The sequence below is a fragment of the Phragmites australis genome, chromosome 24 (genome assembly GCF_958298935.1).
Source record: "Phragmites australis chromosome 24, lpPhrAust1.1, whole genome shotgun sequence".
Lineage (NCBI taxonomy): Eukaryota > Viridiplantae > Streptophyta > Magnoliopsida > Poales > Poaceae > Phragmites > Phragmites australis.
In genome coordinates, this window is record NC_084944.1 from 5387775 (window position 1) to 5403401 (window position 15627).

At 43.6% G+C, this 15627-nt stretch overlaps 1 protein-coding gene across 1 annotated transcript; it reads left to right on the plus strand.

The window, feature by feature from the left end:
- Positions 1 to 10935: 10935 nt before the first annotated feature.
- LOC133907949 (uncharacterized) lies at positions 10936 to 13991 on the plus strand. Its single transcript, XM_062350082.1, has 2 exons — positions 10936 to 12417; positions 13600 to 13991. The coding sequence occupies exon 1, from the start codon at positions 11037 to 11039 to the stop codon at positions 12369 to 12371; it is 1335 nt and encodes a 444-aa protein (XP_062206066.1). The 5' UTR covers positions 10936 to 11036; the 3' UTR covers positions 12372 to 12417; positions 13600 to 13991.
- Positions 13992 to 15627: the final 1636 nt, after the last annotated feature.

Consider the following 15627-nt stretch of genomic DNA (forward strand, 5'->3'; position numbering starts at 1 on the left):
GTGAGGGACGTGTGTGACTTCCCGACCGATGGAGCGTTACTCTAGCTTTCTCACTTCGGAGAGGTATGTCGCCATCGTCCAGTCCGAGTACTGAAAACCCCTTGGTGACTGGGTTACACCTAGTAGCGAGTCCCTCATTGCTAGTAGGCGTTTTTTCCGCGCGGGTGATGCTCGTGTTTCGGTTAAGAGGCCCTCATACTCCGCATTGCATTTAATAATTGGAAAAAATAGAATTGAACCATGTACCTGATGATGCATGGTCTTGTGCTCGCTCCTTCCTGGTTGGGGGAAAGCATGCCTCGCTTAGTGACCAGTACCGCATCCGTGGCCCATTGAAATCCTGCAAGGTAGGACAAGGATTCCCCCTTCTGATCGAAGGATCGGGAAAGGAGGGGGTTACCTTTCTAAGATTATGGTAACCTGCCTTCCTTACTAGTACCCAACTGGGAGTGGTTGTTACTCATGCCAAAAGTTCAAGGTGTAGACCCTTCTATTCATCCTTAGGTTGAACCTGCTTGGAGAAGCAACACACGCGATTAGTTCCCAGATACTCTTTTGCCAGATCGAATCATACCTACCCGATGGTTTTGGTTCACGTCACGGGGCTAGGGGGTGGCAGTCCCGGTGCGGTGAGCAACTCTTCCGGGTGGGGCTGCCACCGAAGAAGCCCTTCCCCCAGAGCTTGCGGTCCGTGAGCTCTCCTTGGCGCCGGGAGCATGGATACCTCTGCTGCCTCCCGTCGCCTCCCGAAGCCTTTGGATCCTGATCCAATGTCCTGAGTTTGGGATGTATTGGCTCCGTCTGGGTCGTACCCAATGAAGAACACCTCACAGCAACTCGAATCCCGAACTCGGAAATGTGCCCCCTACCTGGCGTGCCAAATATCGAGGGTAAATCCCTAACAATGATTCCGGGATGTATCGGATGACGGGTGTGTGATCTTTGTTCGGGGAGTGCCTACTAAATTTGTTTGTGTATTTGCAACTCAAGAACACTGAGAATTATCCAAGTTCGGGCTCCCCTTAGGGTAATAGCTCTACATCATGTGTATTCTTTTCTTGTGATCTCAGTTGGTTACAAAAATGGTGTTCCTAATCCACCTTCTTCGCCTCTTTACAAGCCTGGTACTCCTCCTTTTATATATCATAGGAAGAGAGGATTTATATGTGAGTCAAGACATAGACCCAGACCTAGCTAGAGCTTCCCACCTAGGCCCATCATTACTAAGAGCAGATGTATCCCACTTTCTCTACGACACTACAGAGCCTGTCCCACGCTCCACCGCCTGCGTCATCCCGATCGCCTGAACTGCCCTGTCCCGTCCCCACGCGCTGCCTGCGCACCTGCAAAAAACCTCCTGACATGCCTGTCAGGCCGTCTCGTAGTGTTGAATGCTACGGGACGGGACATGGAAGCTCTGCACCGACCACGCCTTGGTCGACCAGAAAGAGAACCTGGGGAAGAAAAATACTCGAGTGAAAAAACATTTACTATGATTAGACTGTTTAGACACATACCTGCCCCGTGACCAGAGGAGACTGGTCGCAGAGTTTGCTCCGGTGACCTAGTGACTGGTCACGGAGCTTGGTCGGAGAGCCTGATTGCGTGGTCGCTGGCTGGTCACGTGGTCTCTGACTGGTCGCGCGGGGTGACCATGGTTCTGGACAAACGTGGTATACAACACCTGCTGATATTTTACCGACGTGGGTCCACCTGCGAGGGGACCCCACTATTCTTTACACCGACACAGCCGAACAATCATGGAACTATGGACGAGGTCGTGTCAGCCATATTGACGCTCAGGAAGCCTAGGAAGTACCAGAAGTCCTACTTGGTGAGTTCCTCGTCAACTCAACCTTTGTAACAGTCTTATTTGATTCTAGAGCTTCGCATTTGTTTATTTCTTCAAAGTTTGCTGCACTTCATAAATTGCCTACTATAGTTCTTAAGAATCCTAAGCTGGTTCGATCCCCTGCAGGAAATATTTTGTGCCGTCTAGGATGCCCCCGAGTTAAACTCCATTTAAGTGGGGTAGAGTTCCTAGCAAACCTAGTAATGCTGAATTCAAATAGAATAGAAGTTATGCGGGGAATGGATTGGTTCACCAAGCACAAATGCAATATAGCTTGTGCTAGTAGAAGAGTTACCATGATCAATCATAAAGGAATCAAAGAATAGTTTGAGCCTAAAGGACCCAAGTCTGACCCAATGGCATGCAACTTATCTACCCAGTTGATAGAGGGTGTGCCAGTGATATGCGAATACCCAGATGTATTCCCAAAGGAATTACTTGGTATGCCACTAGATCGTGACATCGAGTTTGTTATTGATCTCTTACCCGAAATAACCATGATTGCCAAGCGACCTTATAGAATGGCAGTTAATGAACTAGAGTTATTGAAGAAGCAGATTAGAGAATTGCAAGCAAGTGGTTTCATCAGACCTAGTTCTTCACCGTAGGGTTCACCAGTCCTGTTTGTGGAGAAGAAAGATAGGAGTCAAAAGATGTGTGTGGATTACCACTCCTTGAATGAGATGACCATCAAGAACAAGTATTCACTACCAAGGATCGATGATCTGTTAGATCATCTAAGAGGAGCCAAGTATTTCTCTAAGATAGATTTGATGTCAGGATACTACCAGTTAAAGATTAGGAAGAGTGATATCCAGAAGACCATCTTTGTAACAAGGTATGAGTTATATGAATTCACAGTCATGTCATTTGGACTGACAAATGCTCCAGCATACTTCATGAATCTGATGAATAAGGTGTTCATAGAAGAACTGGACATGTTTGTGATAGTGTTCATTGATGATATTCTCGTCTACTCAAGGAGTGCCAAAGAGCACAAACAACATCTGAGAGTGGTTATGGAAAGGCTAAGAGCATACCAACTCTACACCAAATTCAGCAAGTGTGAGTTCTGGCTTTAAGAATTGGCATTTCTTGGACATGTTCTAACAGCTGAAGAAGTGTCAGTGGACCCTTCAAAAGTTGAAGCAGTGGTTGATTGGATTCAACCAATCAATATCATGAAAATCAGAAGCTTCCTTGGATTGGCGGGTTATTACTGCAAGTTTATTGAGGGATTTTCAAAGTTGGCTAAGCCAATGACCAAGCTTCTCCAGAAGGATGCCAAGTTTGAATGGGACGAAGCCTGTGAAGAGAGTTTCCAAGAGCTCAAGAAGAGACTGACTACAGCCCAGTGTTGAAATTGCCAGATATCCTATTGTGGTCTATTATGATGCATCACGCCAGGGTTTAGGCTGTGTATTGATGTAATATGGCAAGGTTGTGGCTTACGCGTCCAGTCAATTAAAGCCGCATAAAGAAAATTACCCAACTCATGACCTGGAGTTAGCAGCAGTTGTACATGCACTTAAGATATGAAGACACTATCTTCTTGGAAATAAGTACGAGATCTATACGGACCACAAGAGCCTAAAATATATTTTCACTCAGTCAGAATTGAACCTGAGACAACGAAGATGGTTAGAATTGATAAAGGATTACAATCTTAGTATCCAATATCACCTAGGCAAGGCTAATATTGTAGCTGATGCTCTGAGCAGAAAAGTTTACTGCAATAGTCTACAAGTGCAAGAGCTAAGACCGGAACTTCTCTTAGAGATGTAACATTTGAATCTGCACATAACACAAGGACAAGTTCACACCCTAATGGTACATCCAACACTGGAGAATAAAATTTGTGAGGCCCAGCCAGAAGATGAAGAGGGTCTAGAGATCAAGAAGAATCTCGTGTTGAATAAAGCACCAGGGTTCAAAGTGGATCATCAAGGAACTGTGTGGTACAAGGATTGGTTGTGTGTACCAGACCAAGAAGATTTTAGGGAGTTCATCATGGATGAAGCCCACAACTCCCCTTATTCCATTCATCCTGGATGTACCAAGATGTTCACAGATCTGAGAACCAAATATTGGTGGACAAGAATGAAGTTTGACATAGTAGGGTTTGTCGCTTGATGTGACACCTGTCAAAGGGTCAAGGCATAGCACCAAAGACCAGCAGGATTATTACAGCCACTGCAGGTCCCAACTTGGAAGTGAGAGGAAATTAGTATTGATTTCATAGTTGGGTTGCCCAGAACTCAGAAGGGTAATAACTCCATATGGGTTATAGTGGATCGTCTGACTAAAGTGACTCACTTCATACTTGTTAGGACAAAATATAGTGGAGACAAGTTAGCCAACCTATATATTGACAATATTCTGAGATTGCACAGAGTTCCTAGTAGGATCATATCTGATCGTGGACCCCAATTTACATCAATGTTTTGGAAAAGTCTATACGCTGCCCTAGGAACTAAACTGAATTTTAGTTTTGCTTATCACCCACAGACTGAAGGCCAAACTGAAAAAGTAAACCAGATCTTGGAAGATCTTCTGATAGCTTGTGTGATCACCTATGGGAAGGACTGGGAGAAAAATCTATCATTTGTAGAGTTCTCCTACAATAAAAGTTTTCAAGTTAGTCTAAAAATGTCACCCTTTAAGGACTTATATGGACGGAAATGCATAACACTGCTACTATGGTCAGAAGTAGGAGAGCATTCACTCTTTGAACCTGCGTTGATTAAAGACGCAGAAGATCAAGTTGCCAAGATTAGATAAAATCTGAGAGCAGCTCAAAGCAGACAGAAATATTGTGCGGATAAACGAAGGAGAGACTTGACCTTTAAAGTTGGAGACTACGTCTACCTCAAGGTGTCCCCAATAAGAGGCACTCAGAGATTCCAAGTTCATGGGAAAATGGCACTGGTGTATGTGGGACCATACAAGATTCGCGATAAGATTGAAGCAGTGGCCTATAGGTTAGTGCTTCCTAAAGAAATGTCTGATGTGCACAATGTGTTCCATGTATCATAGTTAAAGAAATGTTTGAGGGTTCCAGAAGAACAAGTCCCCTTAGAAGTCATGGATCTGCAACAAGATCTTCAGTATGAGGAAAGAGCAATCTGAATCTTGGACGTGGCAACCCGTCAAACCAGAAGGACTGCATTTAGGTTTTGCCGAGTACAGTAGAGTAATCACACAGAAGCAGAAGCTACATAGGAGCGCGAAGGGGATTTGATGAAGGAGTTTCCAAATCTCTTCGACAAGCTTTCTGAATCTCGAGGACGTGATTCCATTTAAGTGTGGTAGGTTTGTAACACCCTGAGTTTTAACATGTTAATTAATTACAAATTTCGCTCAAATTAAAACTTTTTGTGAATAATTAAGCTAACTAGAATCAAGGAAATATGTATATAAATGTATATATACCAACATGTATACATTCATATATATACTAAATGGGTTAAGTATTCCAAATGCACTAGATTTATTTCTAAATAAACCCCTGCATTGAATTGGTTCATATGAGTTGGTTCATAGTTTTTATGGTTCTTTGTGTGGAGAATTAAAATCGAATGTCTCTCAATTGCAAATATATTTATAGATTCTATTAAACTCAATTCCAATTTGAATTCAAATCTTTTGATTCAAATCATCTTCAAGATCTCAAGATCCAAATTAAAATCACAATTCAAATGTCCCCATTTGAATGTATGTCAAGACCAAACACAAATCCAAATTAAAAAAAAACTCTCTTTTTAATTTATCTCAAAACCCTTCTCTTTTCCCTTTTTCTTTTGCCTTTTGTTTTTACCCCGGGCCAAAATTCCCCTCCCTTCTCTCTTTCTCAGCCCAGCCGTCCGGCCCAGCTGGCTGTTCCTTCCCTCCCACGTGCTTTGCCTAGCTCGCCTCGTGCTGGCTTGCTCGCACACACTCAGCCGTCCATGTGCCGCGCATCCCGCCGTTGCCCGCCCGGCCTCCATCTTTCTCTCCTTCACCTCACCACCGCGATGCGCTCAGCCTAGCTTGCCTCGCCCTGACTGCAGTTTTCCCCTTTGGGAAAGTATCCCCGCGCATCCTTCGCTCGCTCACTCTCTCTCTTCTCTCTCCGCCCACGTTCGCGCCGACCCATGCCTCTACGCCGCGCGACTTCTGCGCCTGCCCAAATCAGAGCGAGCCAGTACTGTTTAGTGGGTCCCACCCGCAAGCCAATACTGGCAAGTATTGTATAGCCCAAGATGGCCCGGTCCATCCAGGTCCGGACCCGACCCAAATTAGAGCCTAGTTTGGCCCATCTAGTATTGTTCATATGGGTCCCACTGATTCACTGTTCATGTGGGCCCGTGCTACTATTCAGTGGGTCCAAGTCATGGGCCCCACCTATTAATCTTCCGAGAAACATAACTTCTTCATTCTGGCTCCGACTTCAGCGATTCTTTTGCTAAAAGTCATCTAAATTCAGGATCTACCCATCTATCATGATGTGATATCTAGTAGGGATCATTTGGCTTTCCATTTGGTGTTAATTTGGTTCTTCTCTAGTATAGTTCGTTACTGATCATAGCTGCAATTACATAATCGTTAGAATTCTACAAGTGCTGTGCAGGAAGCATCAAGAGCGAGGAAGATCCTAACTACAACCAAGGCTTTGAACTAAACTCCAGAGAAGGCAAGTCCTATCTCCTTGATCATACTGAACCAATGTTTTCAAATAATCTACATTATCAACTAAAACTGGACTTATTATCGCATGTGCTACATATTGCGCTTTTACAAACTGCTTGTAATAGTTAATCCTATCAACACATGCCATGCCTTGAATATCATCATCCAGAATACATTTCACCCTTTGATTTATATGTCATTATCTATATTAACGTCAGACGATGCCTTGATATCTAGCATGCTTAGGATTGAATATGTCTCTCCAGAGACGTCACTTTCAAAATACGTTTCTTGGGAGATATCTCTTGATCGTTATCAATGTTAACTCATATACCATGAATCCTTGATAGTTCAATGTTAACTCATATACCATGAATCCTTGATGGTTGTGAATTCTGTGATGGTTGTGAAATCCTTGATGTCGTGTGGGATATAGAGGGTGATGTATAAAAATGAATGAAAACTGTTTTGGTGGGGGCAAGTGGAGTAGTATTCTGGATGAGGATGCTCCTGAGGGCTTGAATCACCTCTGTGGTGTTCATTGTCGGAAGATACCTATCCTGGCTGCTTAAGTACCGAGTTATTGCGCCATTTGGCTTAGTCACCCTGTGCAACCATGCATCCTGAATGGGCAGGACTTGACTTCTCCTTCACCAAACTGAGTTGGACATAATACTAAGAGGCTGGGAGCAATAAGAGGTCAAGTGTCCCTCTGTTTGAATGCTTCAAGAACCAGCCTAGGCTTAAAAAGGGAGTGGCATTCAGTACATGGCCTCTGGGACTTGGGGTATCTCGTAGAAAAGCTCGATAGGAAAGGTGTTTGGAGGGTCTCGGTATGATTTGGTCCTCCGCTTGCAATGGTTAGAGGCTGAGCATATCGCATGGGTAAAACTGTATAACCTCTACAGCGTATAAATCTATTCGAGTAGCCATGTCCACGGTCATGGACATGCGAAAGCAGCAATTGCGTTCACTAGACTCCGGGTGCGTGTGTCTTGATGAGTGAGGATGTGGACTAGATATCTATGTGATGAGGTTCCTGCCTCGATCCGCCAGGAGCTGTGTGGTACTAGAGGTACACTAGGTGTCATAATAGAGACTGTGGAGTGAGGTGTAGCCCCTCTTAAGACCGAAAACCCTCAGATATAGCTTGTTACCTGATTTTGAACCACTTTAAACTGTTTTAAAGTCAATAGTAGATGATATAATTGAATACTTGCATAAACTGTTTTACGCTTAAAACTAAACCATAAAACCTTATCCTTCAATTAACCCCTTTATGCATCAACCACTTGAAGTAGTATAGTGCTTGCTGAGTACCTTCCGTACTTATTCTTGCTGTCATTCAGATGAGAAAGCCAATACCGATTTTGCTAGACGTGAAGCCGAGGATGAAGAGTAGCCTTAAAAGTCGCGTTCGCACCTCTAAGCTGCTTGTGGCTTGGGCTTTTACTTTCCGCCATGTTTTATTAGCCTTTCAGCCATGTTTGTAATGTATAGTATGGTTTGTAACTTTTTATACTCTGAACTATATTACTTATGTATAAAGTTTGACTGTAATACCACTATGTGTATCAGCTACTTAATTTAGGGACTAATACAAGAGACACAGGAGATCCTAAGAGTGGGGGTCTTACAGTAAGAGGTCATTATAAGCAAGGGATATTTTGGGAATAAGAAAGTTTAAGGGCTAAGCTACCTCCCTAGGTCTATAAATAGATGAGTAGGGTTGTAGAAAAGGGTTGAGCCAGCCATTTGAGAGCTTTGTGATGGTTTTAGAGGAGACGAGAAGATAGACTTAACCTTTGTAATAGGTTAGAATTTTTGTGAGAGAAAAATATTTTGTAATCTGTCTAAAATAGGGTTGACCTCTGTGCTTAATGAAGTTTATTTTCTCACATTTACTCATGTTCATATCTTTCTAGTCTTCTTCTTTTGATTCTCTTGTCTTTCCGGCTTTCGAGTTGATTTTTTTTTTCTATTTAAGTTGAATATTTTCACCTTGTTGAGGCTATTCTTCTTGTTGTTAGAGGTATAAATTTTACACACATATGTGTATAAGTGGGTATTGAATTCACTTGCCTCTATGTGTACAAGTGAGTATTGAATTTCCTTGCCTCTATTTCATCAATTGAGGATTTTTTCTCTAAGTAGCTCGTATTGATTCAAAGTTACAAGTTTTGTACACAAAGACACATAAAATAATCTTGAATGGTATCTATGGGTCATATATCATCTGTGGAGTCATATTACTCGGAACTTTTCTTCTTAAATAGTCTCTTAGTGTTTTTCTTTCGTTGAAGTTTTAAGATACGTTGAATGATCAAATATAAAAAGATCATCAGTTTCGAATTTTTTTTATTAAGACGTATATTTACTCTTTCTAGTCGCCGATCTTAATCCTACCGAGAACTAAGTCAAACCATGTCATCCTGTACTATGCTTAGTACCTCAGCATGTACCCCTCTGGCGCCGACAACGGCAGGGAGTTCCTCTCCCTCTACATGCATATGGCTAAGCCAGACACTTCCCTCCAGAGCTCAGGAGTGCTGGTAGAACTTAGTCTGTCCATCAAAGACCAGGTCACCAGCCATCGCAATACAATGACAGGTTTACCACTCATTAGTAGCGAAGGAGGCCGGTGCCAGTTTCCAGCAGCGAAGGAGAACGGCGACTGCTGGGGATGGGCAAAGTTCATGCCGATGAAGCGGTTACAGGACTGGTTCCTTGTGAAGGGCAGGTGCTGCATCGAGGCTGATGTTGCCATCGTTGCCTCGTCCAAGATGGAGTAGAGATCCAACGACTCTGCTTCTGTGTATGTTTGTGTGTCAGCGTCCAGATTGCAAATTTGCAACGGTGCAGATGTAGCTTTGTTTGTTTGATGCTGTCTGTCTGAACTCTGAATGTGCTGAAACTTGCAAATTGTTGATGAATATTTGATGTGAAAGTTAATGTGGCACACGGGCTATGTTATGAGGTAGCTTTCGATGCCATGCCGTTGCTCTCCAGCGTGCGGCTGCAGCCGCCGCCACGTCCATACGGCTCCGGTGGACACATAGTTGTTTCGTTCGGTGACGTTTACCAACGAGGAGCCTGATGGTGCCAAAGCTCTTGTCGTAGCTCTTCTTCCTCTCTGCTCTCGACGCCTCCCGGCTCTCCAGCGGGTGGCGTTGTGCCGCCGTACACCGCAACCACGCGTGTCTTTGTTTTTCCGATGAATTGGGTTAATTATATTCAAACTATCCTGATTTCATTCGTTTTGAAATTAGATTGGTACTATTACAATTTACTTTTTCTTCGAGATATGCTATTATAAAAATATTTTAGACTAAATTACTCCTTGTTACGTAGCCTTTATTTATATCTCATTTCTTCTTACTACCCTCGTCGGAGACCTCTATGCCGCCAATCTCTACCTTCCGGATCTAGCCTCAACCGCAGAGGATCCGTGCGATTGCTCTCCCATGAGACCAGATCCATGGACGTCGATGACCTTCACATGCTCGCTTGAGGACCATGATCATGCCAAGTGAGGACGAGTTGGTGAGCACGGGTAAACCACCTACATGGGGCAGGACGTGAGGGTGAGAGGTGAAGAAGGCTAAACCTAGTTAAATACATAACTAATTATTTGCTAATTCAAAAATTATGAAAATATTTTTTTTAGTCTTCTTATATGATCCTCTATTTTCTAAACATATATGAAATCATGAAATAGTTATTGTAACATGCAGGATTGAGTAAACGTGCTGTAACTAGATTAATTAATAACTAATTCATCACACCCAAAAATTAGTGAAACCACTTTTATTAGTTTACTTAAACAATATTTTGTGTCGGAAAAATAGTGGTAAACATGATGAAGTTAATTACAATACTTTTTCTTAACACGTTCATTTTATGCTTGTGAACTTTGTAAAAATCATAGATAAATTAATAAACCTCTAAATGAAGTGGACTAATTTTATAGATCTTCTTAAGGTACACTCTGCACAAAAAATATGTGTTTACATGTTAATATTTTCCTGTACGTGAGTTAATAAATGAGCTACACATCTTTTCTTTTTCTTTTTCTAGGTTTCCTCTCCATAAAATATGATGCAAATGATATTATTTTTGAATTTTTTTCACATAAGGTCTTAGAATTGTTTGTAGTATTTTTAGAATTTTTGTAATTTTTTTTAAAAAAATTTGATGCCACGTCAGTGAAACGGTACTAACAGGTAAGGTTTTGTTGTCACCATATAGAATGAAGTCACTGTCTAAATCAGTTAAGAGATAAATTGTACTCAAGCAATAGTTGATGAAGACAATATAAAATTTTCAAGTATAAAACGGCTCCAATCTCCCTCGCAGCCAAGAACAAAGCCGAATTAAGCCCATGTTGCGAAACGTATCCAGCCCAAGCCCAAGGTTCCCTTCATCACGCGCGCGTCAACCTCCGCTTGCCCGAATTTCCCCATTCCGCTCGCCTCGCGGTCACCCCTCGCCGATCCACCACCGCAACAACACTGCCATGCCGGCCGACGCCGCGCCCGTGCCGCCCCTGTCGCCGCCGGAAAGCCTGGACGCGCGCACGGGCGGCAGCGTCCTTCGCCGCGCGGCAGGGCACCTCCTCCACCCGGCCTCGCTCCCGCCGCTGCTCCTCGCGGCGCTCCTCATCCTCCTCTTCCGCTCCGCGCTCCTCGCCGGCACGCTCCGCCTCGCCTCCTTCGCTGACCGCGACCCCACCCTCAGCTCTCTCCTCGCCCGCCTCACCCCTCCCGCCCCGCCATCGCCGCCGCCTCCACCGCACCACCTCCCTCGCCGCCGCTCCCCGTTCACCTCCCCGTCGTCCTCCCTCTCCGACGACGATGTCCTGGTCGGGCCCCTCGATCCCGCCTCCTCCGCACTCTCCCGCCGCCGCAACGCCTCCTATCACCACGTTCTCTTAACCTCCTACTCCTCCTCGCCCAAACCCTACCCAGTGCCGCTCCCGCATCCGCTCCCCGCTTCCACCTCCCCTTTCTTCCTCGCAGTCCACAACGAGACGGCTCCGTCGAAGCCCGCCTCGCCGCGGGGCGGCGAGCTCCGGCTGCTCGACCTGACCAAGCACGATGCGGCGGCCATCGTCAACCTCCTCGCTCTGCTCTCCTCCGCGCACGTGCTCGCGATCCTCGGGTACATCGCCGTGCACTCCGCCGCGCTTGGCGCGGTGTTCGCGTCCGTCGCAGGGCGGCACGTGCAGGGGCGGCGACGAGGGTTCCTGCTTGCTGGTGCGGCCATGGGCGCGAGGCGGCTCACGGGGTTCGCGTTCCTCAGGTGGGCGACGCGGGATGCAGTCGTGCAGATGCTCTGCCTCTGGTTCTTCGCTGACGTGCACGACCAGGCGCAGCTCTTCAGGCTCTTTGTGGTCGCCAAGCTCATGCCATTCTCGGCATTAGTCAACCCGTGGCTCGCTGCGGCCGTTGCAGGCCCAGAGCTTGATGGTTTCTTCGTTGGCTGGGCTGTTCTTGATGCAGTTGTCTCGGTGTTGTTCACTGTGGTGCCGTGGGTGGTTGTCATGGAGCGTGATCCACGCCCACCTGGGCGCAATGCTGTGAAGGAAGGGTGCTATCTTGTGTCCTTGATGGCAACCGATGCCACATTGCTCAAGTGTGTGGAGACAGTTGTGTGTGGCAGCATGGGGCGGCTCATCATGGTGACATTTGGTGGAAAGGTTCTTGGCGGATTTCTCCATTCGATTGCGGAGGTCTACTTCATGGTGGTGTGGTTAATGTTCTACTTTGCGGCAAGGTGTAAGGAGGTGCGGCTGGGGGGGCGTCAGTTTGGACTGGAGGATGTGGCAGCTGCTCTTGAGGGATTTAGGTAGTGGCCAGTTGATGGTGGTCGCTCGATTCATCAATGCATGAAGAGAGGTATATTTCATGCCTCATAGTGCTCATTGATGGCACGCTACTGGTCTTGGCAAAGTAGAGTCTTTTTGTAGTTCTCTCGATATTCTAAATCTTGTTGGGATGGTACATGTTTCGGATGAGGGAAAGAGAACTTGGCAATGATGTATGTACAGTTTTTGCCTTCTGGGGTTAATCTGTGTATAGTCACTCCATGTGGCATACAAGAAGAAAGGTTGTTTGGTTCCCTTTCCATGGGAGGTAAGATGCCTTGTGATAGGTATTGTAGCTCCAACATGATTTGTGAAGTTTATACGTCCTATGGTATGCTAGCAAAATTTTCATGGGTTTTTTTTTGGTTGAAACTTGTGATGTTGTAGGTTCGCACACGGGTGACACTGTTGATATCCACCCCTTTTTTCTGTTTGTAAAACAACTTTTTCTCCAATTCCATCTCAATTAACCCTTTCATTGGTTCTGTGAAATCGTTGGCTCATGATTGAATTCCTTCGGCACAATGATTTTTTTTCTCCAATTGATGTGATAACCTTTCCGACACATGATCAGAATGCCTCTTCAACACTTGCATAGAATACCCATAAGCAACTTAGCCTCTGGGGTTTTATTTGTGGGCGATGTCCTGGGCCAATATATATTTCTATATCCCTTTGTTCAGTCCATATTTCAGTTTTCACAGTTGATTGATCGACCTAAACTTGGCAATATGAACAACAGAGAGTAGAAGTGTATGCTCACATTTTGGATTGGTTGTAAGAGTAATAAAATTTCTTGTCATGAAAACCATTTTTTGTTACATCCTAGTTGGCCCTTGCAGTTAATTGTCAAGCAGTTCCCTTCTCACGTTTGACCTAGCCCAAGCATATACATGATCCTGTTATTGTGTATCAGTTCCATTTTGACTTGCGATTGTTCAAGTTTATACCATGATTTCATATATCAATTTATGTAGGTATATTTAGAAATTAGAATTGACTTAAAAAATGATATGAAAATTGACCTATTATTTATGGGTCATGGGTCTCTATTTCACCATACAAGTGGATCTTGTTTTGGTTGTTCTGAATTGGTTTTTTGGGCCTTGTGTGCAATAGTGTAACTATACTGCAGACCATACTAGGTACTATTGCCTAGGCCCTCTTTTCTTTCTTTCTTTCTTTTTTGAAACATGGCCCTCGTTTCTTTCAGCTGGTTATCACTGAAGACCAACTCAAGGGAGAGTTGCTGGTTCGTTGCCTGTACATACTTAAGCTCTAAGCAATCCTGTCACAGATTTCCATTTCAAAGGCAAGACAGCTGTACATTGCTGCTAATTAGACTCCAGCAGTATTCAGAAGTCATCTGTGTCTCTTTGCAATGTCCATTCCCCTTTTATTGTTCTGTTAGATTGAGTGATCAGCTGCTGCTAGGCTTTACTAATGCATGAAAAGAGTCCACTTTACAAGATGAGTTTTAAGTTGTCAGAAATACAAATAAGATAATCATTTGTCAATTTTTTTTAAATTTGTCAAGTGCACAGTTGACACGTGGTTTCAAGCTTCCAGCTTCATACGTATACTATATGGAGAATTATATATACTTGCATCAGATACTATGTGGAAAAGAATATGTCAGGTGCATAACCTTGCATATTATGCTATTTATTTTTTTGACATTTTCTTCTAGTGTAATGGCCAGTGATTTCAGCATTTCTTGCTGAAGAACATGAAGAGTAAATCATAGTCTAGTTTCAAGTAAGCATCATGCTACTGATTTTGCACAACTTATAAGCTGCTAGTCACAACAACATATTATGTGGTAAAGGAATATATCGAGTAGACACTAGGTAGACTTGTGCTACATGGCATCGTGCCACCTCTGTGCATAACGTATTTTTCCCCTTCTGTGGGAAGCGAAATGCGTACTGCTGCCTGAAGCTCAGGTCCAAGAACTTATCATTCCTTTGATGAAATAAGATTGAGATTTGTTTCACTGGTGTTATGCGTTGCAGTCCTTTGGGGAGCAAGTATCAGACTACGAGATGGTAACCATGTTTTGCCATCCATCCTATTGTTCTAAATTTGCAGTTTTTATGGATTTTCTGTAGTGCTTGTTGCACTTACAGTTCCACTGAAAGAATGACAACGTGGTGGTTGCATTCTTTTGTGCAAAGCCATACGCAGCTGATGCTTGTGGTTTCCTGTGCCAAAACTCAAAATCCGTTGTGTGGTGATAGCATGTTGAGTACATGTTTTAGTGGTAATAGACACCGATTGTTACGGGAAAGATTTCTGTGATTGGTTTGCCGCATTTTCATTGATTTATTAGCTTTTTGCTATGAAGCCTCTATCACTCTACCGGTGAAACTCTGATTGATATCAAGAGATTATCCTCTGACTGTTTTGTTACATATTATGTGTCGAGATTACTTCATTACTTATGCCCTATTACTAAAGAACACTGTTGTGCTATCGGCTGAAACAATATTGTTTGATGCGAGGCGGCCAACCAAGGCAAGGCGTCGTACGGCGTGCAATGCTGGTAGCAGCGCTTGAGAGCCAGCCGTGACGCGCTGGTGCATGCAATCTTATATTTACTAATTGAAAGCTTTTTTTGAAATCTCTATAAAAATTCTAAAAATTCTCATAAAAAAGTAAAACATCCGTCCGTCGAATTGATTATCGACTACTGTAACCATAGATCAACAAGAAACAACATATAAGATTACAAAGACAAATCATAAAGTCCAATCCACATACTACTTGCCTTTCTTTTTTTTAATTACCTTAGTCCAACAAGGTTATATTAGCAATTAACATACTTTTCTAAATCAGTTAGAAATAAATCTTTGAATCAAATAAAAAACACTTTAATATATACAACGACAAGACTTGCTTTTTCACCAAAAGAATATATCAGGTGTTTTCGTCTTCTACTTTTCTGGCAAGTGCTTTCGTCTTCTACTTTTGTACACCAAAAATCTGAAAGATGCTTTCATCTTCTACTATTCTGCACTACGAAAGCTTTCTTATTGTTGATCTTGCTGAATCTATCCCTTACGTGTTTTCTTCTCTTGATATTTTTCTTTTCCTTGAAGGATTTCTTGCTGTTGATCTTGCCAAATCCATCTCCCACGATCGTGTGCTGTCCTGTTCAAATTCTTGCGACTCCCAGGTTTGCATAAAGTTATTTCTGAATACAAAAAGACAACTGTTTTAGTACCATCATAATCCTTAA